The following is a 24,546-nucleotide window of genomic DNA, read 5'->3' as shown; positions in this document are numbered from 1 at the left end:
ATCACTGAGGAGCACAAGCTGAAATTTATCCTATGAAGTTACTGCCAGCCATTTGACTGCTTGACTCTTGTTCCAATGGAATAACAGTTTGACACCAGACTGTCCAGTGCCACCTTCAGATGTGCGACCATAACATCACTTCAAGAAGTCTGTGCTCAGGAAATTTATAAATCAGGGAGAATACTTTCATACTGAATAATCCTTAATGGATTTTCTTTTTTTCTTTGAATTTGCCTAACATGTAAATTTTGCTGAGAGCCACTGCAATCCTGTTCCAAGGACTTCCAACTTCTTAACTGTACACTGTTTAAAAACAACTTTGATTCTGAACATGCCACCTACTAATTTCATCTGATGATCCCAGTTCTTCTCTTAGAAGAGAGATACTGGTGTGCCCTTCCCACGCTGCTCAAGGTTCTGTACATCTATATCATACTGCTCTTTCTTTTTCTTTTATTAGCTTGAGTGTTCTAGTTGGTTAGTCATTCCTTCTACAGAACAGTTCCTTACCACTGATTATTCTTGTTTTCTTTCTCTAAACCCTTTTTAATGTTATGATAACTTTTTGAAAAATGGACCAGATCTGTCCACTATATTCAAGATCCAGGCACACTGGTTCTATTTCATCTTTATGGGCAAACTTAGACATTTTTTCCAGGGTAGTTTTTGTGTTCTTTATTCACATTTTACATTGATTTTTTCATACTCTGAGGTGCACCATGGTTCTCCCACAGTTGCTGTCATGACTTGTGTAACTTTCCCTCTTAAATATTCCTGAATACTCATTGGCATTGATACAAGAAAATAATATTGTCATTCCTTTATCTTAGCTGTCAGACTAAATGTAGGAAACAGGAGACACTTGGAGAACCTAAAGTGTCTGTTGCTGTGTTAAATGCCCTGAGGTGTGCAAGGCACCCATCTGGCCACTCTGATACTACTGATAAGTGAGACTTGCACCCTTCTAAAGTGACAGCTGGAGACTTTTATACCCTGCGGTATGAAAAACGATAGATACCTTTATTTAGGCATTGAATTTCTGCCTGTATGGTGGTATGTAAAACAGTCTAACTATCATATGTCAGTCAAAAGAGCTCCAAGTTCCAAATAGCCATATTTCTTGGTGAAGGCAGCACAGCAATAGCTGCAGTTTTGAATAAATATGTCATGCCAATCTCTTTTTTAAACATTTGCATATAAATACTGATTGAATATTTAAAAACTATGTTTCTTTTGATTCTCATTTAGAATTCTGGGGAAATGGTTCGATCATTTGTTGGCAGCTTGGAACTGATAGTCAATTTGTTAAAATCAAAAGATAAAGAAGTTTTAACAAGTGTATGTGCAGCCATTGCAAATATAGCTAAAGATCAAGAAAACTTAGCTGTTATGACAGATCATGGAGTTGTCCCTCTGTTGTCCAAGCTAGCAAACACAGTAAGTAACTTTTAAAGATGCCATAAAAAGCATTGGAATTTCTTACGTCAGACTGCATTATGCCCAACTGAAGGGTTATGACAAGAGCAGTATATTTTGCAGCAGTTACAAGGAAGAGCTGTAGCATTGTTCCTCTATGGGACATATATTGGGCATCAAGACAGTCTTTGTCTGCTACTAAAATTGGTTTAGAAGATGAGCTTCATTTTAATAGTTACTGTTACAGAATATTGCTTTAGAGAGGTGCAGCTGCTATATGAAAAAAGCACAAAGGGTTGAGAAAACAATTAATCCGAACATGCAGAAGAATCTCACTGATTGGGCTATATTTTACATTTTATTGCTATCTTATCTAATTTCCAGTCAGTCTAAAAGTGCATTTGAAATGATACAAAAATTCACAGCACTCGCTATAAAAAGAATATTAAGGGACTTTAATAGCTCTATGCCTTACAGCTCTCTCCAGTTTTAATTGTACTACAATTAAATTGGGATGCCTTAAAGATGTGTGGGAATACAACTCTGTTTTCTGATGAGTTTTTTGTTGTGTGCTGACTTTAATTTGTTATGTTTTTACCTTCTTCAGAACAATAACAAGTTAAAACGTCACTTAGCAGAGGCCATTGCCCACTGTTGCATGTGGGGCAACAATAGAGTTACCTTTGGAGAGGCCAAGGCTGTGGCTCCTTTAGCACGTTACTTGAAGGCAAAGGATCCATTAGTTCATAGAGCTACAGCTCTGGCTTTATATCAACTTTCAGAGGATCCCAACAACTGTGTCATCATGCATGAAAATGGAGTGGTGAAGGTGAGGTGGAAGTTTTTTCTTATTTGGGGTTCAAACTATTGAAGAAGTTTGGCGTGGTCAAAAAAAGAGATCTTTAATTTGAAATAATTCTTGAATATTGCTTTGTACCTGAAATTTTCTAAAATTTATCCTAAAAATGTTTGGTTAATCAGTGAATTAGGAAACAGGATGTTGATGCCAAAAAATATTACAGCTAGGTGGGTTTTGAGAATGGAAATGGGATGTGGACATTCACCTTTAGAGTACTTGACTCTGGCCTAGGCTGGTAGTGGTATGACATCAGCATTTTGTCATTCTTAAGTGACATTTGCTAAAGTTGGGTTATCTTAATGGATGGTTGCCTAATATGGCAGTAAGCCATTGTGTGTAACTGGATTTGGGGACAAATTAAGATAGAATAATACAAAGGCCTAGTTTACCTGGAGCTGTTTTGGTGAATTCTGCATTTACTTATAAAATTCTTATTTATGAGTTAAGCATAATCACATTCTGCAAAGATCTTAGGACAAAATTTTCTTTCAAAAAGATTTTTTAGCAAAGCTTTGTCTCACTAGTTGAAGGCAGAAGAGTTACTCCTTTGGCACAGGACAGATGAGCATTATGACTTTAGAGATGGAGACAATAGGAGTTCTCAATTTTCATAAATTCCCTGAAAGATTCACTGTATGCACACCTTTCGTTTTACTTGGTGTTCAGGTAAATGTATTTACAGTAACAGTTGACTTATAACTCAGTGTTATTATTAGAGTTGATTTATGCCTGCATTTGTGATAGTGTACTTCATTGTGAGCAGTTTCAGTTCTGGCACAGTTAATGGTCCTGAATTATCATGTGTTTATCTGTGCGCTGTTGGCTTTAAAGGATCCACTGGTCAAAAATACTTAAGTATTCAGTTTAAGGTCCAATACTTGAACTTACTCAAATCTAAGCTACCCTTTCAGCACCTTCCTATCACAGTCACATTATATTGTCTATACAGCACAGAGGAATATATGCTGTACTGCAGCATTAGCATTTGTTGACTTTTTAATCTTGCTTCCCTCTCTCTTCAACTGGCACAATCCATTTTCTGACCTACTGTCATCTGTTTTCTTTCATTTCGTTATGCAGATTTCAGGTTTTATAAGTTGCAGCACACTAATTCTGATGATGCACTTTTAGAGTAATTCCACCTCAGTCTAGGTTTACCTTTATTTTTCAGACCTAGTTTAAGTGTTTGGACTAATAAAAAGCATTAATTTGTACTTCCAGATAAATAGGGATGTACAGAAAAATATAACAAGTTTTTAATGTTTTTTATTATTCCCAATATTCTGGATTTTCCAGATGTGCTAGTCCAAGTGCTTTTGTGCTGTGTTGCCAGAGCTGAGCAGATCATGAAGCAAATCAACACATGCACCATGACAGCTCAGGGCACAGATGACCAATCCACTAACACTTAAGAGCTTGACTCCCTTGCTGGCACTATTGGAATTGCCATCAAGAACCAATAACTGGAGTTTCAGAAAGGCTAGATAGGCATTCCCAGATGGCAAGGAGAGTGGGTGGAGATTTAATTGCAGAAATGCAAGAGTCAGTACAGGCCTGAGTCTTGCCTGGCCTGTTGAGTGGGTCTGCCCAACACGGGTGAGACAGCAGTTGCAGCACTCTGTTTGCGCCATTGGATATCGTTGCTCAGTGCTTCACAGTAATGACAGAATGCCTGGCTGTTTCCATTCTTAAGCATACTTTGTATTTATGTAGAGGTTGTTATGTACAGGTTATTCCATGACCAGTCATATTTTTTCTAGGAAACTTGTTTGGATTAGTTTGATTTTTTTTTTTTCATCTTTTACCAGTTATCTGGTGTTTCAGTGATCATGCACAGTTGGATTAATGTCACAGCTTCTGTAGCTGCGACTAGGTTGCAATACATGCCTAATCCCAGGTGTTCTTCAGCACATGTTCATGTGCTGTGTTCACATACAAAGAATGTGTGATGCTTCAGGGAAATATTTAGCCTGTGTGAATGACACAGTTGCTGAGTGCTTTAACAGTTGGTCAGAGACTTTCTCAAAGCATTAGACTTTCTGACCGTTCCCTATTCAATGTGCATATGCATGTTTTTGTCCAGGAAACCAGTAATAAAATTATAAACAGAAAATAATTCCAATCAGATTGTTGTATTTCACATTTTGCTACTGCTTCAAACATTATTTGCCAATCACAAAACAACAGTTGTGAGAGAGCCAGTGTTGGATATTTTCACCTATTTGTAACTGCACCCAAAATACATTCAGTTTTGTCAAGTGAGTCTATATGGTAAAAATCTTGGGAAGTCACTGGTGTATGTCAGCTGCCATGTGAAATTCTGAAGAGAAAAATGGGGATTTTGGAAGAAGTTTAGAAAGGCAGTTTATGAAAATTACTCTTTTATGTTCAGTTCCACAATCAATGTTCTTATGACCAGGAATGGAACAATGGTTATGACCTGTGACAGATGAATAAATGCTTTCTTTCTACCAAACACCAGAACATATTTCCTCTTTCTCAAGTAAAAATTCATGGCTGTGCTGGAAAATAGATTTGTATTTTCAAAGATCCAGTAATGACATGTGGGACACTAGACAGCAACAGAAATTGATAGACATCAGAGTAAGGAACAGGTATCAGTTTGAATTCGAGATTGGAGACAGCCATCCACAAACCAAGGGAGAAGAGAAATCCAGTGAGGGTTTGGCAGTTTACAGCTGAGATAAGCAGGAATATCAGGCAACATTCTTTATACTTGGAGTCTGTGACCGTTGAAGAGGGAAGGGAAGGGAAGGGAAGGGAAGGGAAGGGAAGGGAAGGGAAGGGAAGGGCAATAGGAAAGTTCACAGGCAGCTGAAAGCAGCACCAAGTCATCAGCACTGTTTCCATTCATGGAAACAGCAGAACATTTCCCTTAAAGCTATTGCAGCGAAACAAAGATGTCCACCTATATTTGCCTGCTGCTGAAACCTTAAAATAATCAAGCTCGTTCATGAAAAAGAAGTCTGACTGTGAGCTAAAGAGTACAGGTTTGTTACAAGGGATGCCCTTGTACGACAAAATGTTAAAAGTCTGGGGAGGAAATGGGAGACTAAGGAAGTGTAGTTACTTTAGTAGTGAAAAGATGAGTGTAAACATGTTTTAAAGGAAGAAGTAAAGTTATCAGAAGATGCCAGAAAGTATTTAAATAATTTTCCTACAGTTTATGTCAAGATAATACAATGCTACTCTGTCCTACAGTCACTCTTTTTCTTGGTTATGTTGGCAAGCTGTAGATTCGGATTGTTTCTGAAGTGAGTTAGTGAGGATGGGTGTGTGATAAGACAGGCACTCATGTAACTGCTCATAAAATACCTTCTAAAAGGCTTCAAGTATTAAAAAAATTCAAAGTATATACACGTGAAAAATATCTAGCTGATTATTCGTGGTCATTCTTCCTTCGCAAATGAAGGAAGGTGAAAGATAATCTCTTATGGAAGTTAATGTCTGCTGTTGCAGAAGTAATTTCTGACTTTGAAAGTGATATAAAGGATTTGGTTTTGTGGGTGATGGTGATGATGATGATGATGATGATGATGATGATTTCTGTGTAAAAAAGGCCTAGGAAGTTTGAATGGCTTCATCACCTACAGAGTTGAGGCCAATCTTTTATTATGACGCTAATGAGACTCTGAGAAGTCTCTGACGAGATTATTAAAGTAAGGAAAAAAGTACAAACAAGAGAAAATAAGCAGCCAAAGTCAGGCTGTGGAAGAACAAAATTAATCAAATTAATAATTCATCTTAACTTTAAATGTTTACACTGTGCACATGCCAAACTCAAATAGTCGTCCCAATTCTTATAATAGTCAAGGAAGAAGAATAGGTTTTTTACCGTTTCATCTCTTTTAATTTGGACATTTATGCAAAGATAAGGCATCTTGGTTTCTACTGGCAATATTTTCTGGTCTCCTTTGACTGTAATGACAGTGCAGGTTCAAAGGTCAGAGCTGCACATCTATGCTGTAGGTATCTGTGTTTAATGGGGTGAATCCCATCCAAGGCAGTGGAGAACTTTTAAAAATGAGCATACAGTCCATTTCAGGATTAGATAGGAATGACAGAATTCTGAATAATAGTGCAATAAGAAAGAGCTATTAAAATATTAATTTTTCTTTTCCTAGAAGAATACAGATGAGTTGAATTTATGTGCTATGATGGTGATGAAACTCAATCTGCCCAGCCGTAACTGAAGCACACGTTGAGTATGATCTAATAATGCCAGATGTTTTAAATTAGTGGATCTAACTAACTCGAATCCAAGGATTTTGAAAGAGATCTTTGGAGTATTAAGGATGGATTCCTTTCATCTAACTTTGGCGACTTTTAGGTATGGAGTTTAAAGTAGTCTAAACTAAGACACCTTCTGTAGGCAATGGAAAGAGAGAGACATCTGCAGACTTATCCTAGCTGAAAATAGGTCCCCAAGATATCTGCAAGGAATAGACTCATGAAAGTGCCTAATTTTCTCCAGTGAATGTAGAAAGAACCGAGGTGACTAGCTCAGACTAAACAGCTAGCTTTCAGACAGCTGAATTTAAATTAATATCCTCCTGGATGTTGATTTTCAACAAGCCTGTGGTACAGGGGAAGTTGCAGGGCTGGAAGAGGTAATATGCCAATATTTAAAAAGGCCAAATAAGATTATAATCTGCTAAACTGGACACTATTCTCACGTGACAGTTGTAGGTCCATACATTATAATACTGGAAGGATCATTTTATTGCCCGAGTCTGAGGAGCCTTGTTCATGCAAACCAGAGACATTGCTTCATTTTTTTCTGTTTGGAATAGAGTATATCTTTTAGAAAAACACTGACTCTTTACTTAAAAAATTCCAGCAATGGAAAATCCACCAGAGACATCATAACTTGTTCCAGTAGTTAAATACCTTCCCCATAAAAACATTTGCACCTTATTTGTAGCCTCAGGTTTGCCCAGCTTTATCTTGTGCAATTACATGTATGATACTTTGGCTTGGTAAACTGACAAGCCCTACATAACTTCTGTTCTCATATACATTCTTATTGAAAAAAGTTAAATTGCTTGTCTCATTGTCATATTTTTAATTAACTAGGCAAGTGTAATTGCTGATGGAATTTCTGGTTTTTTAATTCTTTAATTGTATTTGTGTGTCAGTTCTGAATATTTTTATTTTTGAACTTCCTTTTTGGACTTAATTGCAACATACTTCAGAACAAAATTCAGAATTCCAGTAATATCTGTATGAATACTTAAATCAGGTAAAATAACTTCCCTGTTTCTATGTAAGCTCTGTTTGAACATCAGAGCTTTTCATTATTCTGTTTGGCCACGGTATTGCCCTCAAAGTTCATATTTGGCCAATTTTGTCCTTTGATTTTCATGTCTTTCTGGAAATGGATCTGCAGGTTAAACCTTTGTGTGCTATAACGTTGACCATCATGCACAGGAGTAAAAATCACCAGTGAATTGAGACATTGTGATATAAAATGATTCTTTTTTCAGGTGATTAAATCAGATGTTAATTTCTTGTCAAAATACTTTATAAATGTCAAATGGCTTAGCTCTCATTTTTGAAAGAATAATTCACAATTCAAAAGCAGCCACAAAATGTGTTCAAGCTTTTTATTTTTTTTAGAAAGGAAGATATTCAGAGACCAACACAGTGATTCTTCTTGTAATGCCTTTAAAACAAAATACTGCTTTTCCACAGAAAAGGATGCAGCTTTGGCAGAGATAAGATTAATTAGAAAACTGAAGGAGTTTACTGGCTGAGAAAGTGGTAAATACTTTTGAATTACAAAGACACAAGTTTGTTAAGGTCTGTGAAAAGAATACTAGTGGCTTTGATTGTAAAGGGTGAAGCTAAAAAATGCCTGTTCTGCCTGCCGATGAAATTCTACCTTTGCAGGTACCCAATCAGATGGTACATAAATATTTTTAAACATTTAAGGAGATCTTCCCCCTGAGGTACTTTCCAGTATCTCATATGAGGATCCCTTGAGGTTTTGACTATAAATTTCTGCTTGAATTCTGAACAAGTTAACTAAGAAATAGTAAAGTTATTAATTTTTCTATTTATGTATTTTTTTCTGTGTACTGTGATGATGCTTACAGACACTGACCTCAGATAAGGGGTTCACTTTCGCTAGGGAGTGAGTGATGTGCATGAGATGTTCTCTGCTTGAGAACAAGATGACTCCAGAAAACTTTCAGTTTAGATGTAACACACAGTGAGGTGGATGTGAACAGACAGATAGGACTGGAGTGCTAGAAAAATTATGTAAAATATTTATATGTTCATATGTGATAGTTTAAGCAAACCTGGATACATTTTTTTACTGCTAATTCATAGCTGCAACTCAGTCATCTTAAGTAAAGTATAAATAACAAACTGACTTTAAGCTTTCTGTAAAAATCTAGAACCACTGGAGAGTAGCCAGTCACCCAGACAAAGGCACTCACACCATATGGGAGCCATAACTGGTGCTGTTGTCAGGTTTTTGCATGCGTGTGCCTGTGCTGAAGGCTACATGAAGTCAAAGGAAATTAGTCTCTGTTTAGCTTTGCATTGTTCTGAGCAGCTTTTATTTTCCAAATAAATTTAAAGATATATTTTTGTGCTGCACTATGAAAAAGTACATTTTCTCCTGTTCTTGTTCCATTGTACATACAGAACTAATTCTTTTTGGGCTAGAGGAACCGTTAACCTAATGAATAAGGTATGTACCTGAAATGCAGATGATCAGAGGTTTCATTCATGTTCTGATATTTTTTATTATTGAAAATGTCTATCCAACCTACCCATGCAAGAACTGATTTTTAGCCTTACTCTGCGGTCTTGTTTTATGCTGTTATTTGCCCAACATAGAAGTGCTCTGTTTTCTTATATTACAAAATACTAATGGATGCCTTCTAGAATATCAGTTGTCGAAGCTTATAAGAACATCACCAGGAATGCTGAAATGTAAATTTCAACTGCTTGGTACAATAAAGTGGGAAAAGAAGACACTCATGCCCTAAGAATGGGACTTGATTTGTATAATCATACCTTTTAATTTTTTAAAAAAATTGTCTTTTGATCAGAGTACAGCCTCAAGAAATGCATGGGAGGGGAGGTGGGGAGCACGTGGATATGTTAAGCTTTGGCTTGTTGGTTGATTGGTTTTGGTTTATTTGGCAAAGAAGGCATAACAGCCATAATGTATCTTCTGAATCCTATGTGGAGTTAATAGGAGGTATTTGTGCTTTTTGAGTTCAGTTCTTAGTGGCAGGAAGGTTAGGCTCTTCTTTTCCCTTGTAATATTCCAAGATATAAAATCTGTTTGTTTAACCACTATTTCTGAAAGTTATTGTGAAATGTAGATTTCATATTTGGAAGGTTTTTATAATGACTGTGTTAAAAAAATACTGTGTCTGTAATTTATTGTGCAGAGCTTCCAGAAAACTGGTCATTGTTTGCTGAAGTCATAAATCCCTACAAGAAGTTTTGGCTATTTTATGTTCAAAGACTTTCATAAGACCATCTTTGTGAAATAAATAGATGTGAATTACAAAGTATGGAAGACAATTACTAGTAATTTCTACTGAAAACATTCTAAAACCAACCTTTTATCACATACTATATTTATCTGGAGTATAGAAAATTACATGGAAAAGCACTGGCATCCACTTCTTCAGGAGAATTTGGCAACAGGTTTGATTGTTTTCTTGTGAGGCCTTTGGTGAGAGCATTGAATACACAATATGGAGTTTTACCTTATAAAGCAAGGTTTAATATATCTTCATAAATCAATCAAAAATATTTTATGTAATATCTATGCAATAGTACTAGGGGGTATAATAGTATGTATTTGCAATTTACATATTTGTGTTATAATTTTACATTTAGAAAAACCCCCTTTGTAACTGTAATGGTTTGCTCTGCTCAGGCTCCACAGTTCAGGCTGGAGGTACAGCGTGTCTGGCACATACTCCAAGCTGATGCCTGTTGCTTTTTATAACAGTTGTTACAGTTCTTGGACATCAAGAAAGAGGGCACTAGATTCCAAAATTTCTGCATGTCTGTTGTCTAACAAAAATATGCTAAATCCCTTTACCCACAAATGTATTGATCACATCACATCACACTTAAATTTTGGATATAAGAGATTCCATAAACTAAGTCACATACTATCATGTTTGGTTCCATTTCAGAAGGATTAATGTAAATCAACAGTGTTACGGCAGTTTCCATTGTGTTGGCAACTGCCAAGTTGCTTTAAACATTTTGCTTACAGTTTCAGCTCCAGGAAACAGGAGCCAGTAGCTGTTCTACCTTCATAATAAGCAAAATGTCACCATTCATAAAGTAAGGGTACTTTTATGTAAAACATTTTGCTTTTGCACCATTGACAAAGGTAATGAAGTTTGGCTTTAGTATAGATTAAGCCTCAGACTTTAGATTACTTTTTCAAAATTTCACATTACTGAAATTTATGATATGTAGCAAGTGTTCTGTTAAAAACTGGCTGATTGTGGATGGGAAAAAACAGCAGCCGAAGGGAGATCAGCTTATTTTTGCCCAAACTCTGGGCTTCAGGAGATCTCTAATTTTGTAACATTTGGATAACAAACCTAGAGGCTGGCATAAAGCGCCTCTTGGCACATTTTAAACATCTTTTAGTCTTATAAAAAGAAGCTTGTCCTACTAAGCTGTACATTTGTTGGAGCTGTTTAACAGTAGCTGTGCCCTGCAGCTCTTTTAGTGATAAATGAGCCATTTCAAATAAGGGCAATTGCAGCCAACTGTGCAGAAGGAATCATTAAAAAAAATTAAATAGACATTTTTGAAGCTTAAAAATGCACAAACAAAGTATGTTAAATCAAAATATATGCTGCTTCTTTTAATGGAAAAGATTGCTACTGGCTAAGTCTGCCAGCTTCAATAGGTGTGCCAAAAAGCTAAGGAATCTGGCAGAATCTGCAGATAGCAGTTCCATCTTTCATCTATATTTCTTTTCTGTATTTATCTTGCTTTAGAAAATGCAGAGAATGTCTTTTCCTTCTGACTTGGCACTATTTCCAAACCGCAGAAATACACAGAGCAGCTTCTTGCAATTGTTTAGCTCCCTGCACCAGTCTTATCCTTGTGACTGTGTGAATCATTCCTTTCTAATTTGGCAATAATAAGAAAGAAGAGCATTAAAATATTTTTATGTTTATGGAACAGTATCTTAGCTGAACTGTCAGATATGAAATTAGTTTTCTTAATTAAGAGATACTGGGTTTAATATGTAAAGACAGAATGCCAGGTAATTATTTTTGACATTCAGCTGATTGAGAATAGTTTCCTTGTATGTAAGAAGCTATTCAAAGAATCTGAACATAAGAAATACCTAGAACAAAGTTCTTCCTGTAGAATCAATCACTCAGTTCAGTTTGGCTTCAAGCCCTACTCATTGTAATCTCTCTTATATCGCTGTTGCAAAGCGCGCTCTGGTATCTTTTAAGCAATAAGGCACAACTTACTGATGTCACTTTCAAGGTCAAGATGCTAAGGAAAAGTCCATTTGAGGTGTGTCTATTATGGGATGGACCCTAGTGTTAATGTTCCTGGTCAGTGTTCTGTGCTTTGGCATCAAATCTGAAGACCTGACAAGGCTGCCAGGCAGCTCAAGCCTGCTCAGAATTCTGTCCTGACTTGAGTGAGGGCAGGGACAGGGTATGAATTGCTGATGCAATTATGCTCATTGTACAATCAATTGCATGTGAAAGCTAAAATGTATCTTCTCCTGGACTATAAGTGAAAGTTCATATGATTTCGTTTCATTGAAAATTTGATTTTAATTAATTTTTCTTTTATCTCCAAGGGTAGTTATTGGTTGTATTTATCAGCTGCTAGTCAGTGCAGAATTTCTATGGTTTATGATAATTCTTCATCTCTGGAAGCTTTGAAGAAAAAAATGTAATGTTAAATTGAGAGAATAATATTAGTCAGTAACACTTTTTAATTACTGCAAATTGCATGTTACCTTTGGATTTAGGGAAACTGTAAAGCTACCTAGAAGGTGCCTTTAGGCTGATTCTAATCTACTCATTGCATTTGTGTTGAAGTTATAGATAAAAATAAAAAAACTTTTCCATGACATAGGATTGAGAAAGCAGCGACTCATAAAGGTGCTTCCGTACTGCTGTACAGGTGTGACAGTTCCAAATACTAGGATAAGATACATAATTAGGGCTCTGTGGAAATAGAGAAAAGTTTAAAATATCAAGAAGGTCTTTAGAACACCTAAAATCAAAATTGCCCCTCTAAAGGTCCTGTCCTTCACCAGTTCTTGTCTACTGTCTACCCTGACCACAGGTATGTGGGATGAATCCAGGTTCATTTGCTCTTTGTATCTTTTACATTGTATCTGTGCAATCTGCACAAATACAACATTCATTAGACTGGATTAACTCCTTCTCAGACTTCCAGAGAGACATAATTGCTGTATTCCAGAGGCATTATAGGCTAAGGGAGTGTGTATACATTGAAAAAAGTCCATCATACTTTGGCACTGGATTTGCTGAACATTCATGGTACAGAGAATATTTTATTAGTATTTTGCCTCTAAAAGCATTTGGTCTTTCCATCAGTTGATTACTCTGTTGGTGTGCAAAATTCCACCTGTGCTGTTTGGACAGGTGGAATTGACCATGCTTGGATTTTAAGAAAGCATTGAGCAACACTCTTCACCAAAAACTGTTAAAGAAGGTAAAATGCGATGTGATGAGAAGGCAGAGTCTTAGAGAGGATAAATAACTGTTTAAAACTCAGGAATCAAAGTTTAGAAATTAGGATGAAGATTTGGAGCCAAAGGATCTTCATAAATGGTAATGGGAAGGGTGGTAAATGGTGATGTCACAAACTGCTGACAATACAGTTCTCCATGAGAAGTGCACCCAGAGACAATTGCAAACTGCAGTTCACAGTTGAGAACCATAGAGGTCAAATATCCTGTGCAAATATGTCACAGCTCAGTGCAAAGTTTTCCCCTTGCATGGATTTACTACACTGAACAGTTTTGCACACTGCACGTGCAGCAGATGCAGAGTGCCAGTAACTATTGGTTAGGACTGAAAATGTGTCCAAATGTTTGAGTGAGGGAATAAAGTTCTTGCAAACAATTTGGATGGAAAAAATTTCAATGTAAGATACAGCTAGGGACACCATGAAGCCCTGACTTTGCTTCTGATTGATCAGGCTGTTTCTGTTAATCTTTCTGCTCTTGGTCTCATAATCCAAGAATCCTCATAAAATTTGCAGTTATATGTAGGTGTTATTTATCCTTAAATTTTTGTTGGCATCCTGGAGTGTGGAGGGAGAAACTGATAGTCTGTTTAATTCTTCCACAGCAGAAATGCATATGAGGGAATTGTATTTTGAGAAACCACACTTCTACAATATTCTGCATAAAGATACTTCTGTTCAGAGAAGGATGTTAAGTTCCTTAATTGTCATCATGAGTCAAACCCATGATGTGCTGTTTAAATGAGAAAGTAGCCTGTTTGAGTGGGGAGCTGATGAAGTAGAGAGCACATTCCCTGTGTGGGAGCAGTACTTTCTCTTAAATCATCTTCCACATACTGTTTTTATTAGGTGGCAGCATGCCTCAAACATACTTACCCAAGAATGCCCAACATGTGGTCAGTAATGTTCTTGTGCTTGCACTAGCATTGTGAAATAATGTCTTGGGTAGCTGCTTAGCTCCAGTCAGTTCATCCTACCTGAGAGACAAAGTTCACCAGCACACCAGGTTTAAATAGTGATTCTTTTAACCTTTTACAGTAACATTCAGGTAGAAGGTTCACATGATTTTTTTCTCCTGTGTTAAAGCACAGAGTTGCATGGTTTTAGAAAATTAATTTTCACATCTTCCCCCGCATGCTTTAACCAGCTTTAGCAGAGCTTTTATGCATGTGGTACAACCTCCACTTGCCCAAGCACAACTATAACTTTCTTTTTATAGAACTAAAAGAGCTCAAGCAAATGAATAAGCCAAAAACATTTCCAAAACCTGAAGCTTAGAATTGAAGTTGAGAAGTTAATAAAAAAATTGAGGAACAGGCTTTTGTTCTAATCAAAGAAAAGCTTTAAATTTAACTTTTATTAATTGATTTTTCATTTCCTACTTCATAGTCACATCTTTAGAGAGGGAAGGAAGCAGATCAAGGTCTCTAATATTTCTGACATATAAAAGACAGGTATTATTGCTTGCTTGTTTGCATGAAACACAGTATTTTTAAAAGTCTCTGATCTCAAAAAGCTTCCAAAACCAGCAGCTATTCAAGCACCTTGTGGCCAGAGTCCTTGAGTGGCTTTGGAGAGACATTTTGCTTATTTTTGAAAAACTATCTAACTCCCCTGTAAAGAACTGTATGCAAATCACAAATACTTTGGTTGAATGTGGCCTGATGGGAGTGCTAATTCAAGCAACTCCCTTTGTTTCAATCATCAAAAAAACAAAGCATTTATCTGTCACAATAAGTGTAAGTAGTAATGTTTTCCTCAGCACTGACTTTTAAAAGCATGCAATTTTCCAGTACTTGTAAATATATTTTATGACAACTGACCAAACTGTTCATAAAGAAATCTGTGTTTATTATTGGAAGATGACTCCTTAGTATAAAATAATATGGTTTTCTCTAATAACAAAAAAAAAAGCAGTTTGAGAATCTTGATAAATAAATGCTATCATACATTTAGTTTTCTGATATTAAGAAAATTTAGTCTTACTAATATGAATGAACATGTGGACTGTACATGTACCCTTGTCCACAAACAGCCCCAGATCTTTTCTTGCTTCATCACATTCAGTTTCACATTTGTATGAATAGAGTTGATCTGTGTTCATATCATCTATACATTTATTTACCCTGTGTTCTAATTCAATATTTTCTAGTACATTTACTCGTCTAAAATCCAATTATATGTTGAACAGTACCACTTATCTTCCAGTTTATGTAAATGTATGCACTGTTGCCACCCCCACATCTTAGAAGATAAGACTATAGAACAGTCTTCTTGTGTGCCACAAAAAAAAGGGCTTTAAAATATGCTGGCTAGTTATTTCAAATAAATGCTGTTGTACAAATTCACAGGGGGAGCCTCCTGCTTTTATCTCCAGACTTTGATATGTAAGGTTTACTAGCACAAGCACCTCACTGGTTTTGATTATAATGATCGTATGTAGGAAGAGAGACCGACTCTTAGAGCATTGGACCTAAAGCTATATCATCTTTAGAGATCAAGACCAGTACTTTCAATCGAATACAGAAGAGAGTTTAGAGTTCACGCATACCACTAGATTTTACATACTTTTAAAATACTAGTACAGTCAGATTATGTCCTCAGATCCCTATTCTCAGGATAAGAAACATTGCACTTGAGAGAAACATTGCAAAATTAGTCAAAAGTCTGTAGTGTCCCTTTACTGCAGTTCAGTGTTGTTTTCAAAGGTGGAATAGTTAAGAGTCCATTTCAGGAATATCAGACAAACCAAAGGGGGAAAAAATCACATCATGTTTTCTGCTGAGAAATCAGGCAGAACCCTGCAGAATGTCAGGTTTAATGGACAGCTTAAACCTAATTTTTTCCTCTGACTTGCTACTGATAGTTTATTTGCAACTGCCCCAGATTAACTTTCATATAATCTTCATGTGATTGCTAGAGATAGACAAAATTATAGTGTTCATATCCATAGTAATGTTAAAATTTTTGAAACAAAACTGAATTAGCAATTCTTTCTCAATTTCCTGTACTACCTCCTCAATAATGTTTAAGAAGGAAAGAAAAGGTAAAAGTCATGTTCCTGCAAAATGAAAAGGAAAGCAAAGAGTGGAAAAGCAGGTAAGTAAGGAAAAGGAGCAGGAAATAAGAGAGATTGGTCAGGCTTGCAATGATACAAAGGAAGGATAGTCCACAACATGTTACTGAGCCAAAGTAAACTATCAAAGGAACATCCATGACATAAGTTTACAGTTTTGAATGTCCATTCCATATAATAAGTAAGTAGACTCATAATTTAATCTTAATAAATTTTGAAATGTCACTCTATTGAAATTACAAAAAAAAGTTCTTTATTCCCTCTATGCCAACAAAAGCCTTTTCTATGTTAATCTTCTTTTGAAAACTACAATGAAATAAAAATAAAATACAGAAAGTGGTTCAAATAATAATATGCTGTGAGACCCTGGGCTTCATCACTTTTGGATTATCAAATCTGCCTATTGTTTTTTATGGGATGAATTTCATATCCTGTAAGATTTTTGTACATTGGAATGTTCATGATGATTGAATTCTTTCTTAATATTGCACCAAACATCTTTGCAGCTGAATGGAGATTCAAGCTGTCTGCCTTTAAGGTCTCCAATTGGTTCCATATAACCGTACCTTTTAAACAAAGATTAGAAATAATTTTGATTATTATTTTTATTTAGCTACTTTACCCTTGCATGATATTTTTATAGGCAGTTAGATTTACACCTGAAATAGTTGTAAATATTCTTCTGAAGCCCTGTAAGTATCAAATTAAGATATGAAAACCTTTAAACTTAGAGTATTTTAAAATGGTTTTTAAACTATTCTACATTTCACTATTTGATATTTGTTGATTTTCTCCTTGTCAGTGATATTCACAGTTCTCTGCCCATTTATTGTGTCTTTGCAGAGAAGGAGGGCATCCTTCTCTGAATAACTATATGAGAAAAAGACAGTAAAACAGATGAGGTGAAGAGAGAGCTGTAGAGTGTATTCATATTTTGTAGCTATATAAACATTTGCCAGTATGTGTGGGTGTACCATATTATAATTCCCTTTAGGCATATAGGTTTTATGTATGTCTCCAAAGTAATGCAATGCAACATTTAACCTTATTGGAGAATATGACAACTATATTCTTATTTTGTATGTTATTATTGTGTGGTCAAGAGATTCCTTTTCAAGAGTGCTGTTCCCATTCAGATATTGAAGAAATATGGCTCTTGTCCTAGATGATTTTCAGTTTCATTGTAACAGAGGAGGGAACTAAACAAAATAGACAAAAATGGACAGACAGCAGGTAGGAAAAATGAAGCTGTACCCAGAAGGATTTTAAACTTCAAATCTATCATGGTGTAAAATCAGTTGTAGCTCACTGAAATTGTTTATCGTAACGAAATAGTAAACATCTTGTGGTAAAGTACAAGTAATCATATGTTCAGAATATTTCACTGAGACTATCAAGCCCTACTTTTCTTTTCCCCTCATTTCCTGGCATTTTGTGGGATTCATCTTGCTAACAGTCATTTTGTCCCAGGCAGTCACATAAGAAAAATGACTTGCCAAGGACAAATCACCTGTCTTAAGTCCTGAGACAGGTGAGATGGTTTAAGTGCATAAAAAACTGCAGTTTGTTCTCATCCTAACTTGGAGTCCTGCACCTCTTTGCAGGAAGTGCACAGGTTTTCTAGCTCCTGTGCTCTTTCTGGGGGAGGGTGGAAAGGATGAGAAAGAAGAGACAGTTCCTGGCCAACCTGCTGGCTACCATTGTGTTCAGGTGTACCTTAGCCCAAGTTGCATCCTTTGGACTTCCTGTTACCCCCCAGCTATTCTTGAGGGATTCCAAAAAGTTGGCCTTTTCCTGTGGCTACCAGAATGGAGATGTGTTTCTTGCAAGAGAGAAAAGACAGAAATAGGACAAGAAAGGAAAAGAAGCCAGGTGTAATCTTCCCAGAATTTTCTCTACCCCAACCAGACAGCATCAGTTGCACCTCTTTATGTTCAGAATGAGTGAAGTAGGCTGCACCAGGGGTTGCTCTGACTTCGGTCCCAGGGAGTAGAGACCCTGTGCAAGGGGCAATTGGCAAAGTGAGTGTCAGCCTTGCCCATTTTTTGCCTTCACTGGAATTTCTTGGTACTGGATTTTGTACAGCTGCTAGCTCAGAGTGTTCCTTGGTGCGTGGGACTTCAGTTTGAAATCTCTTTTCTTTGTGCCACCTGAGGGAAAAAACCAACCAAACAAACAAAACACCCCAGAACATACATGAGCATCTTCTTCTTAGGAGTCTGGGTATGGTACATGTTGTCTTATCCTATCATTCAGCTGAAAAGGAAAATCAGGAAATTGGCCTGAATTTTAGTTTAGAAACAGTGACTTAGCTTAACCTTCATTATGCTTTGATTGTGGAGTATGTTTTATTATTTATAATTTAATTTTATGAGAAGTATTTTCATAGGAATATGTGTAACGTAACACTCTAACTAGGTGCTTTAATATTTTCCAGTGCGCACTATGGTGTTGAAAGTTAGAAAATGCTGGCTGGATCTAGACTGATACTTTCTTGGATAAGCCTCTACCATATGCTTTTATTTAAAGTATTTTCTTTTCTTTTAGGTTAGATTTATAAAAAACATGTGAAAAATGTCTTTATTTTTAAAAGAAGTGTTACGCAATTAGAAAATCACAGTGCTAGAAATTTTGTATCCTTCAGGAAATGTTGCATGTAAAAGAAGCCAGATACTAAATTTAAATTAAAAAAAAAAAGAAAAAAGAAGCAAGTTCTACTGCTCTGCTGCTATGCTATGTCAAGATGCTATGTCAATCTACAAGATGTTGTACTGAAGTGTATGTCTTTAGTTCCAGGAATTTTAAGCTCTATGTGAACTCTGACTGGCTTCCCAGTATAGATATGAATCTTGTTGAAGGAGTTTATCCATATTTCCTCCTGATTAGAAAAATTTTAATAAGATTTGTTTTACAGGGCAGAAAACCTAAAGAAGCCAGGACAAAAAGGCCATTAAGTATTTTTATATAGTTATTCTTTATTCATAATTTTCTTCCATGTTCATGGGACTCTGGGGTATTGAAAAGACTGATCTTTTATCTGTGTTGTGTGAGCAGGGTAGCCTCTTTCCAACAGCCTTGTTCTACACTTTCCTTTGTTTTAGAAAACTTGTTGTGGACACATCACATGACTAACGTCTTATTTAAAGATTATTTCATGCCAACCTCTATACTTCCTGCAAACATGACACCTATGCTTTCTACTGCCCCTCTCTGAGTCTGGAAGCTGCAGTGACTGGGGCTGAAGGAAACTGAGTAATTCTAAGTTATTGTAACCAGTACATGGAGACCATCTGAGATTTTTTCAGATTTAGGGTTTGTGGTACAATACTTACCTCTATTTTTTCTGCTTTTAAATCCCCTTGGGCTTCTTCTTTTGTAGAAGTGAAAAAAATCTAGAAAGATACCACTGTTTGCAGTGATACAGTCTAGAGACTGATATGCTGAGGAGCATGGAGATTTACTGAAAAGGGTATGGATATTTTGTAGACAACAAGCAGAACATAAGCCGGCAATGTGTCCTGACAGCAAAGAGGTCAAACTCTGGACTTAGAGCAGGAGCACAGCCAGTAGGTTGAGGGAAGTGATTGTTCCCTTTAGCACTCATTAGATCACACCTAGGGTTCTGCACCCAGCTTTGGCCTTCGATGTAGGGAAGATATGGATAAACCATAATAGGTTCAGCAGAGGACCACCAGGATGGTCAGAACCTGAAGCACTGCTCTGTGAGGAGAACCTAAGGAAACTGGGCTTTTTCAGCCTGGAGAAGAAAGAGCTTTAAGTGGACTCAATAGCAGCCTTGCAGTTCCTAGGGGAGTTCAGTCATCAAAAATGGAGCTAGGCTTTTCACAGCAATGCATGGCAGGAGGATGAGAAATAATGAGCATAAACTAAATCACGGATAAATGAGCACAGGGAAAACTTTTATCTCCACCAGGTCAGTCAAACATTGCAATAGGTTGCCAAAGATGATGTGCCATCTCTATTATTGAAGTTTTTCAAGATCAGACTTAAAAACTGTGGCAACCCAGCTGAACCTCGTATCTGACTCTGCTTTGAGCATGACTCTAGGCTAGAGACCTACCGAAAGCCCCTCTGTTCTGAAATTCTTTGTGATTCTGTTGTCATAATATACTATCACAATTCTGGGGTAGCAATAGCAAAATCCTAATTGTTCTGAATATTTATATGATTTGGCTGTGCATTGCTTTTGGAATCCAGAAATGCTACATATGCCCTGTACATTCTCCAGACAGCTTGTATTTGTGCTTATTTACTGGTATGACGTGCAAACTGTGCAAAAATATTGGACTCTAGCCTTGGAATATAGATACCTGCCAACAGAAAATGAAGGCTACATGGTGCTGCAAATGCTGTCTCTGTCTATGGAAAGTGCCTTTTATGTGCCAGAAAGAAGCATTTATACCACATGCTTTTTTTACTGCTTCTCACATCTGTTAACATTTACATGTGTCAGAAAACAATACCTGAACAGTAAAGGGAAGGGATACATGAAGTTCAAGGGTATTATATCAAGAAAAATGGCATGTCATATTGCATATAATACACTGGAATAAAAGAAAAGGAAAAAGGAAAAATATTTCTTGGACTTGTCAAATACACCTAATACGTGGGCGCAGTTTGTATATACTATCTATGAATGCATTTCCATACCTGAATTGAATGACCCAAATTGCCAGTAAATGGAACTGAACCTATGAAAAGGTCAAGGAGTGATAATCAGGAGGAGAAAGAATTATAAATGTCTTGGTTTATTAAAAAAAGAATAAAATTTATTTCATTAAAGGCGGGATTTGTATCAAAATCTTCAAAGTTGGATTCCTAAATACAGAATTACGTACTTCTATTGAAATATTTTGCATTTTTGATAATCTTCTCTTCAGCTGTCTTTTTGTTAGTACAAAAGGAATAGGTTAACTGACAAATGTTGCTGTATATCCACAGTCCTTAGAGGCAGCTACTGTATTGGGCAGTGTTTCCAAGAATAGTCCTTTGAAGTCTCACAGTGAAAATCCTGAGACACAGTGTAGTACTGGATTTTGTATGACGTGGCAGTTCTTGCAGATGTTACCACTGGCAAACAATTTAGAAGAGCAGCAAATTAGAGAGAAACTGATCTGTGATCCCCTGCACACAGAAGGAAAAAATCAGTATTTGATACCTTTGTAAAAATTGGTTTTGGCATAGGTTGCATATGTACCACTAGTTCTTTAGGCATCTATTTGGGTCTTTTGTACCAGTTTCATGCAGAATTCTGTTCTTTGATGCCTCACCCTGATTTTCCAAAATGCACCTGCGGTAAAGAGCACGGACCCTCCCCTACAGCTATTGTCATTGCTTAATATTGAGTTCTCTGTGGAAAGTGACAGAAAATACCTATTCTTCCATGTCTTTTGAGTCTAGAAATAAATGATGGCTAAAATAAGAGATAATTAACCTTGAAATGAGTCCTACCTAACGTAGTCATAATAAAGGCAAAGGTCAATTTTTTATTTTTTCCTATGTTCCTACAAGATAATGGATCTCCAAAGCACTATTTTTGATGAACATCTGGTCTTGCACATGGATACAAATCTTATCTGAAAATATTATGGATGTTAGAGTTCCACACTCACTACACTGAAAAAGCCTTGCATTAGATCTGTGAAGATGCAATGAATAATCACATAAGGCATATGGTTTCCTTGCCCCCAAATTTAAAACCTAGAGTTTTACCAAAACCACCATGTGAACGGCATGTGCATACGTATTTTTGGATTTGAGTGAGGGACATGAAGAATCTATAGCAGTTTTCTTCTATTAGCTGCACAAAAAAATTGCGAGGCACCTGAAGAATCACATGGTAATTCAAGCTGATGAGAAATCAGCTCTTGACAAATGGCAGAGAAGAAAGATCTTCACCCAGCAGCGTTTCTGAAGAAAAAAAATAGAAGTTAAGCATTTGATAAGCTTGCATTCTGGTCTTGGTGCTTTGTAGAGCTGCTTCATCATTACAGGTAGGCCTGTAGTCTCCTTGGTGTTATGTCCACTTGAAGTCAGTGGTGAACCTTCCACTGACTTCTCTGGTTGCTGACCCTGGCCCAGGTTTTGCACACAAATAAAGTATAGAGACATAAACCTTTCTCATATCATTTCTTCTCATGTCATTTTAACTCTGGCCTATCCTTTCAGAAGGTTTCATATTTTAAGAATCCTACCTAGCTACTTAGACCTAGATATCTGATTACAGGAATGGAAATTTTAAGAGGAAGGACTCCTAGAAAAAATTAATTGATGCTTAATTGACATGATACTGTTTCTGACATAATTCAAGCCTATCACAGGCAGTCTTACATGTTGCATGTAGGGGTCAAAGGGTGAAAGGTGACTGGAAAGATGTTTTGTACATTTGGCTAACACAAATACTTCCTCAAGTCCAAAATGCTTTGATCTCTCTAAGTAAATGCCATATGTGTGCAGCTGTGGCCCATGCCTCACGACTGCTGGAAGGTTAGGAAAAGGTAGCATATGAATTTGATGTCTGCATTCAATTTATGCTTTTATATTTAGCAGTTCATAATTTTGTGTAATATTTTAGCTGTATGAAAAATATGCACCAGAGTTGAGTGATAACAGATTTCTCTGTGGTTTAACTCAACATTGTTTGGGTGAATACAGATTCCTAAGTATTGCAGACTGAAAATACAGGTTTTAATTAGAGCTGTCTGAGCTTCAGAATACCTGAACGCACATTAAGCCTGGCAAATTTTCAGAAATCTGGGGGTTGCGTGGAGCTGATTTAAGCTAAGCGAGAGTCTTCTCCTTTCCAACTATATTGCATTTGTAGTTGCATCACTGACTTGCAACACACTGAAGTGAGAGCCAAACCCATTATTAATGGTTTTCTGATATATAAAAATGTTTTATCACCAAGACCTGTCTTGTGTCATACTCATGTTGAACAGTACCTTACTCACAGGGAATTTCCACTGAAAATTTGAATTACTTCCAGAGTAAAGGATCTACTATACATGACTGAAAAGCTGAATCAGCTCCAAAGGTTTGGTGCCTTTCTTGAGCTCTTGGTTTTCACTTTTAGAGGCGAATGTTTAAGACTGGTATGCCCAGATCTATATCCCTCAAGATGTTTAACATGAGTAGTTTGCTGTGACAATAAAGAAACCTACTGCACTCAATGGGACACAAGGCTCCATCACATGAATCCAGTCTCATGATCAAGACCAAAAAAAAAAAAAAAAAAAAAAAAAAAAGGCAGTATGCCTTTGTCTATTAAAAACATGTACAATTATTCTGGTATACTTTGGAGGGAAAATTGTGACTCACATGACTCACATAAAGCATGTGCAATTTCTTCTTACAATAACAAAAATACAAGTCACAACCAATAGACAGACATAGTGCAATGACCTGAAAAAAAAGACATGAAAATATCAATTCACAGGTACAAATAATGAAAAAAATATAATGCATTGCACTTTTATGTGGATGTTAATAGATATATGCATACAAACGTATATATGTGGTAGATGCATGAATATGTATAATCCAGCGTTGTTAATATGATTGTAAGTATTTTATTTATCAGATGTGTGTGTTAATTAATGCAATTGTTCTAGGTATGATTTGAATGTTACTGAAGCAGAAGCACACTGATTTGGTTTTTTCTCCTCTGTGTTTTTGCTAGCTCCTACTGGCCATGGTAGGCTCTACAGATGACACTCTGCAGGAGGCAGCAGCTGGTTGCATAGCAAACATTCGCAGATTGGCTCTGGCAACAGAAAAAGCAAAATATGGCTGATGCTTCAGCAGCTTTTACCAACACACTTATTTAGCAATTCAGCTACATTTAAATACACAGCTACTCCTTCTAGCATCTGTATTTCATAGCAGAGCTCATCTATTTGAGGATAATTTAATAAAAACAAATCTGTGGAAACTTATGTTTGATTTTACATTACTGGTTTGTCACCCCTAGGTTTGATAAAACACTCATACCTAATTTTGTGTGTCTTTTAGTATTACATCCATTCAAAGACCATCAGTTAAAATATGTCAAAGACATTTTCTACAATTGATATGCTTTTATTTTAATTCATTGTAGCTATACATGGTTTTACTTATCTGTGACATTACAATAAATTTTACTTCTCTGTGTGTGTGATTATGCAGCAATTTCTGAATGTCTTGAACAATTCCTTGCATTATAATCTTGTCCAGTAATCCTCTCATTATGCTTTTGCATGTTTGATCAGTTGTGACTCGCAGGAGAGCAGAAAATGGAGAGACATGAATCTCACATCTGGCATTATATAAAGACTGCAAACAGCTGTAGCAATAGACAGCACTCCAAATTTCCCATTTCTACCAACATCAAACAAAACAGTGCTTAATTTTATAAGTA

The 24,546-nt window shown here is 36.4% G+C and overlaps 1 protein-coding gene and 1 long non-coding RNA gene across 3 annotated transcripts in view; one reads left to right on the top strand and one right to left on the bottom strand.

Moving 5' to 3' along the window:
* The window catches only part of ODAD2 (outer dynein arm docking complex subunit 2), a 74,870-nt gene extending 50,785 nt beyond the window's left edge, over positions 1–24,085 (top strand). For both annotated transcript variants that reach the window (XM_068172371.1, XM_068172361.1), the window contains exons 17-19: positions 1,249–1,437; positions 2,024–2,245; positions 23,830–24,085. In XM_068172371.1, coding sequence (XP_068028472.1) covers positions 1,249–1,437; positions 2,024–2,245; positions 23,830–23,943 — 525 coding nt within the window. In that variant the 3' untranslated portion in view covers positions 23,944–24,085. The remainder of the gene's footprint in view (positions 1–1,248; positions 1,438–2,023; positions 2,246–23,829) is intronic.
* On the bottom strand, positions 19,091–20,200 carry LOC137462186 (uncharacterized). The gene is made up of 3 exons (XR_010993615.1): positions 20,047–20,200; positions 19,460–19,587; positions 19,091–19,359 (listed from the first exon to the last, which is right to left on the bottom strand). It is a non-coding gene; the product is annotated as an uncharacterized lncRNA (long non-coding RNA).
* Positions 24,086–24,546: the final 461 nt, after the last annotated feature.

The sequence above is a fragment of the Anomalospiza imberbis genome, chromosome 1 (genome assembly GCF_031753505.1).
Source record: "Anomalospiza imberbis isolate Cuckoo-Finch-1a 21T00152 chromosome 1, ASM3175350v1, whole genome shotgun sequence".
Classification (NCBI taxonomy): domain Eukaryota; kingdom Metazoa; phylum Chordata; class Aves; order Passeriformes; family Viduidae; genus Anomalospiza; species Anomalospiza imberbis.
The sequence above is the reverse complement of the archived record's forward strand: the minus strand, read 5'-3'. Positions and strand labels throughout refer to the sequence as shown.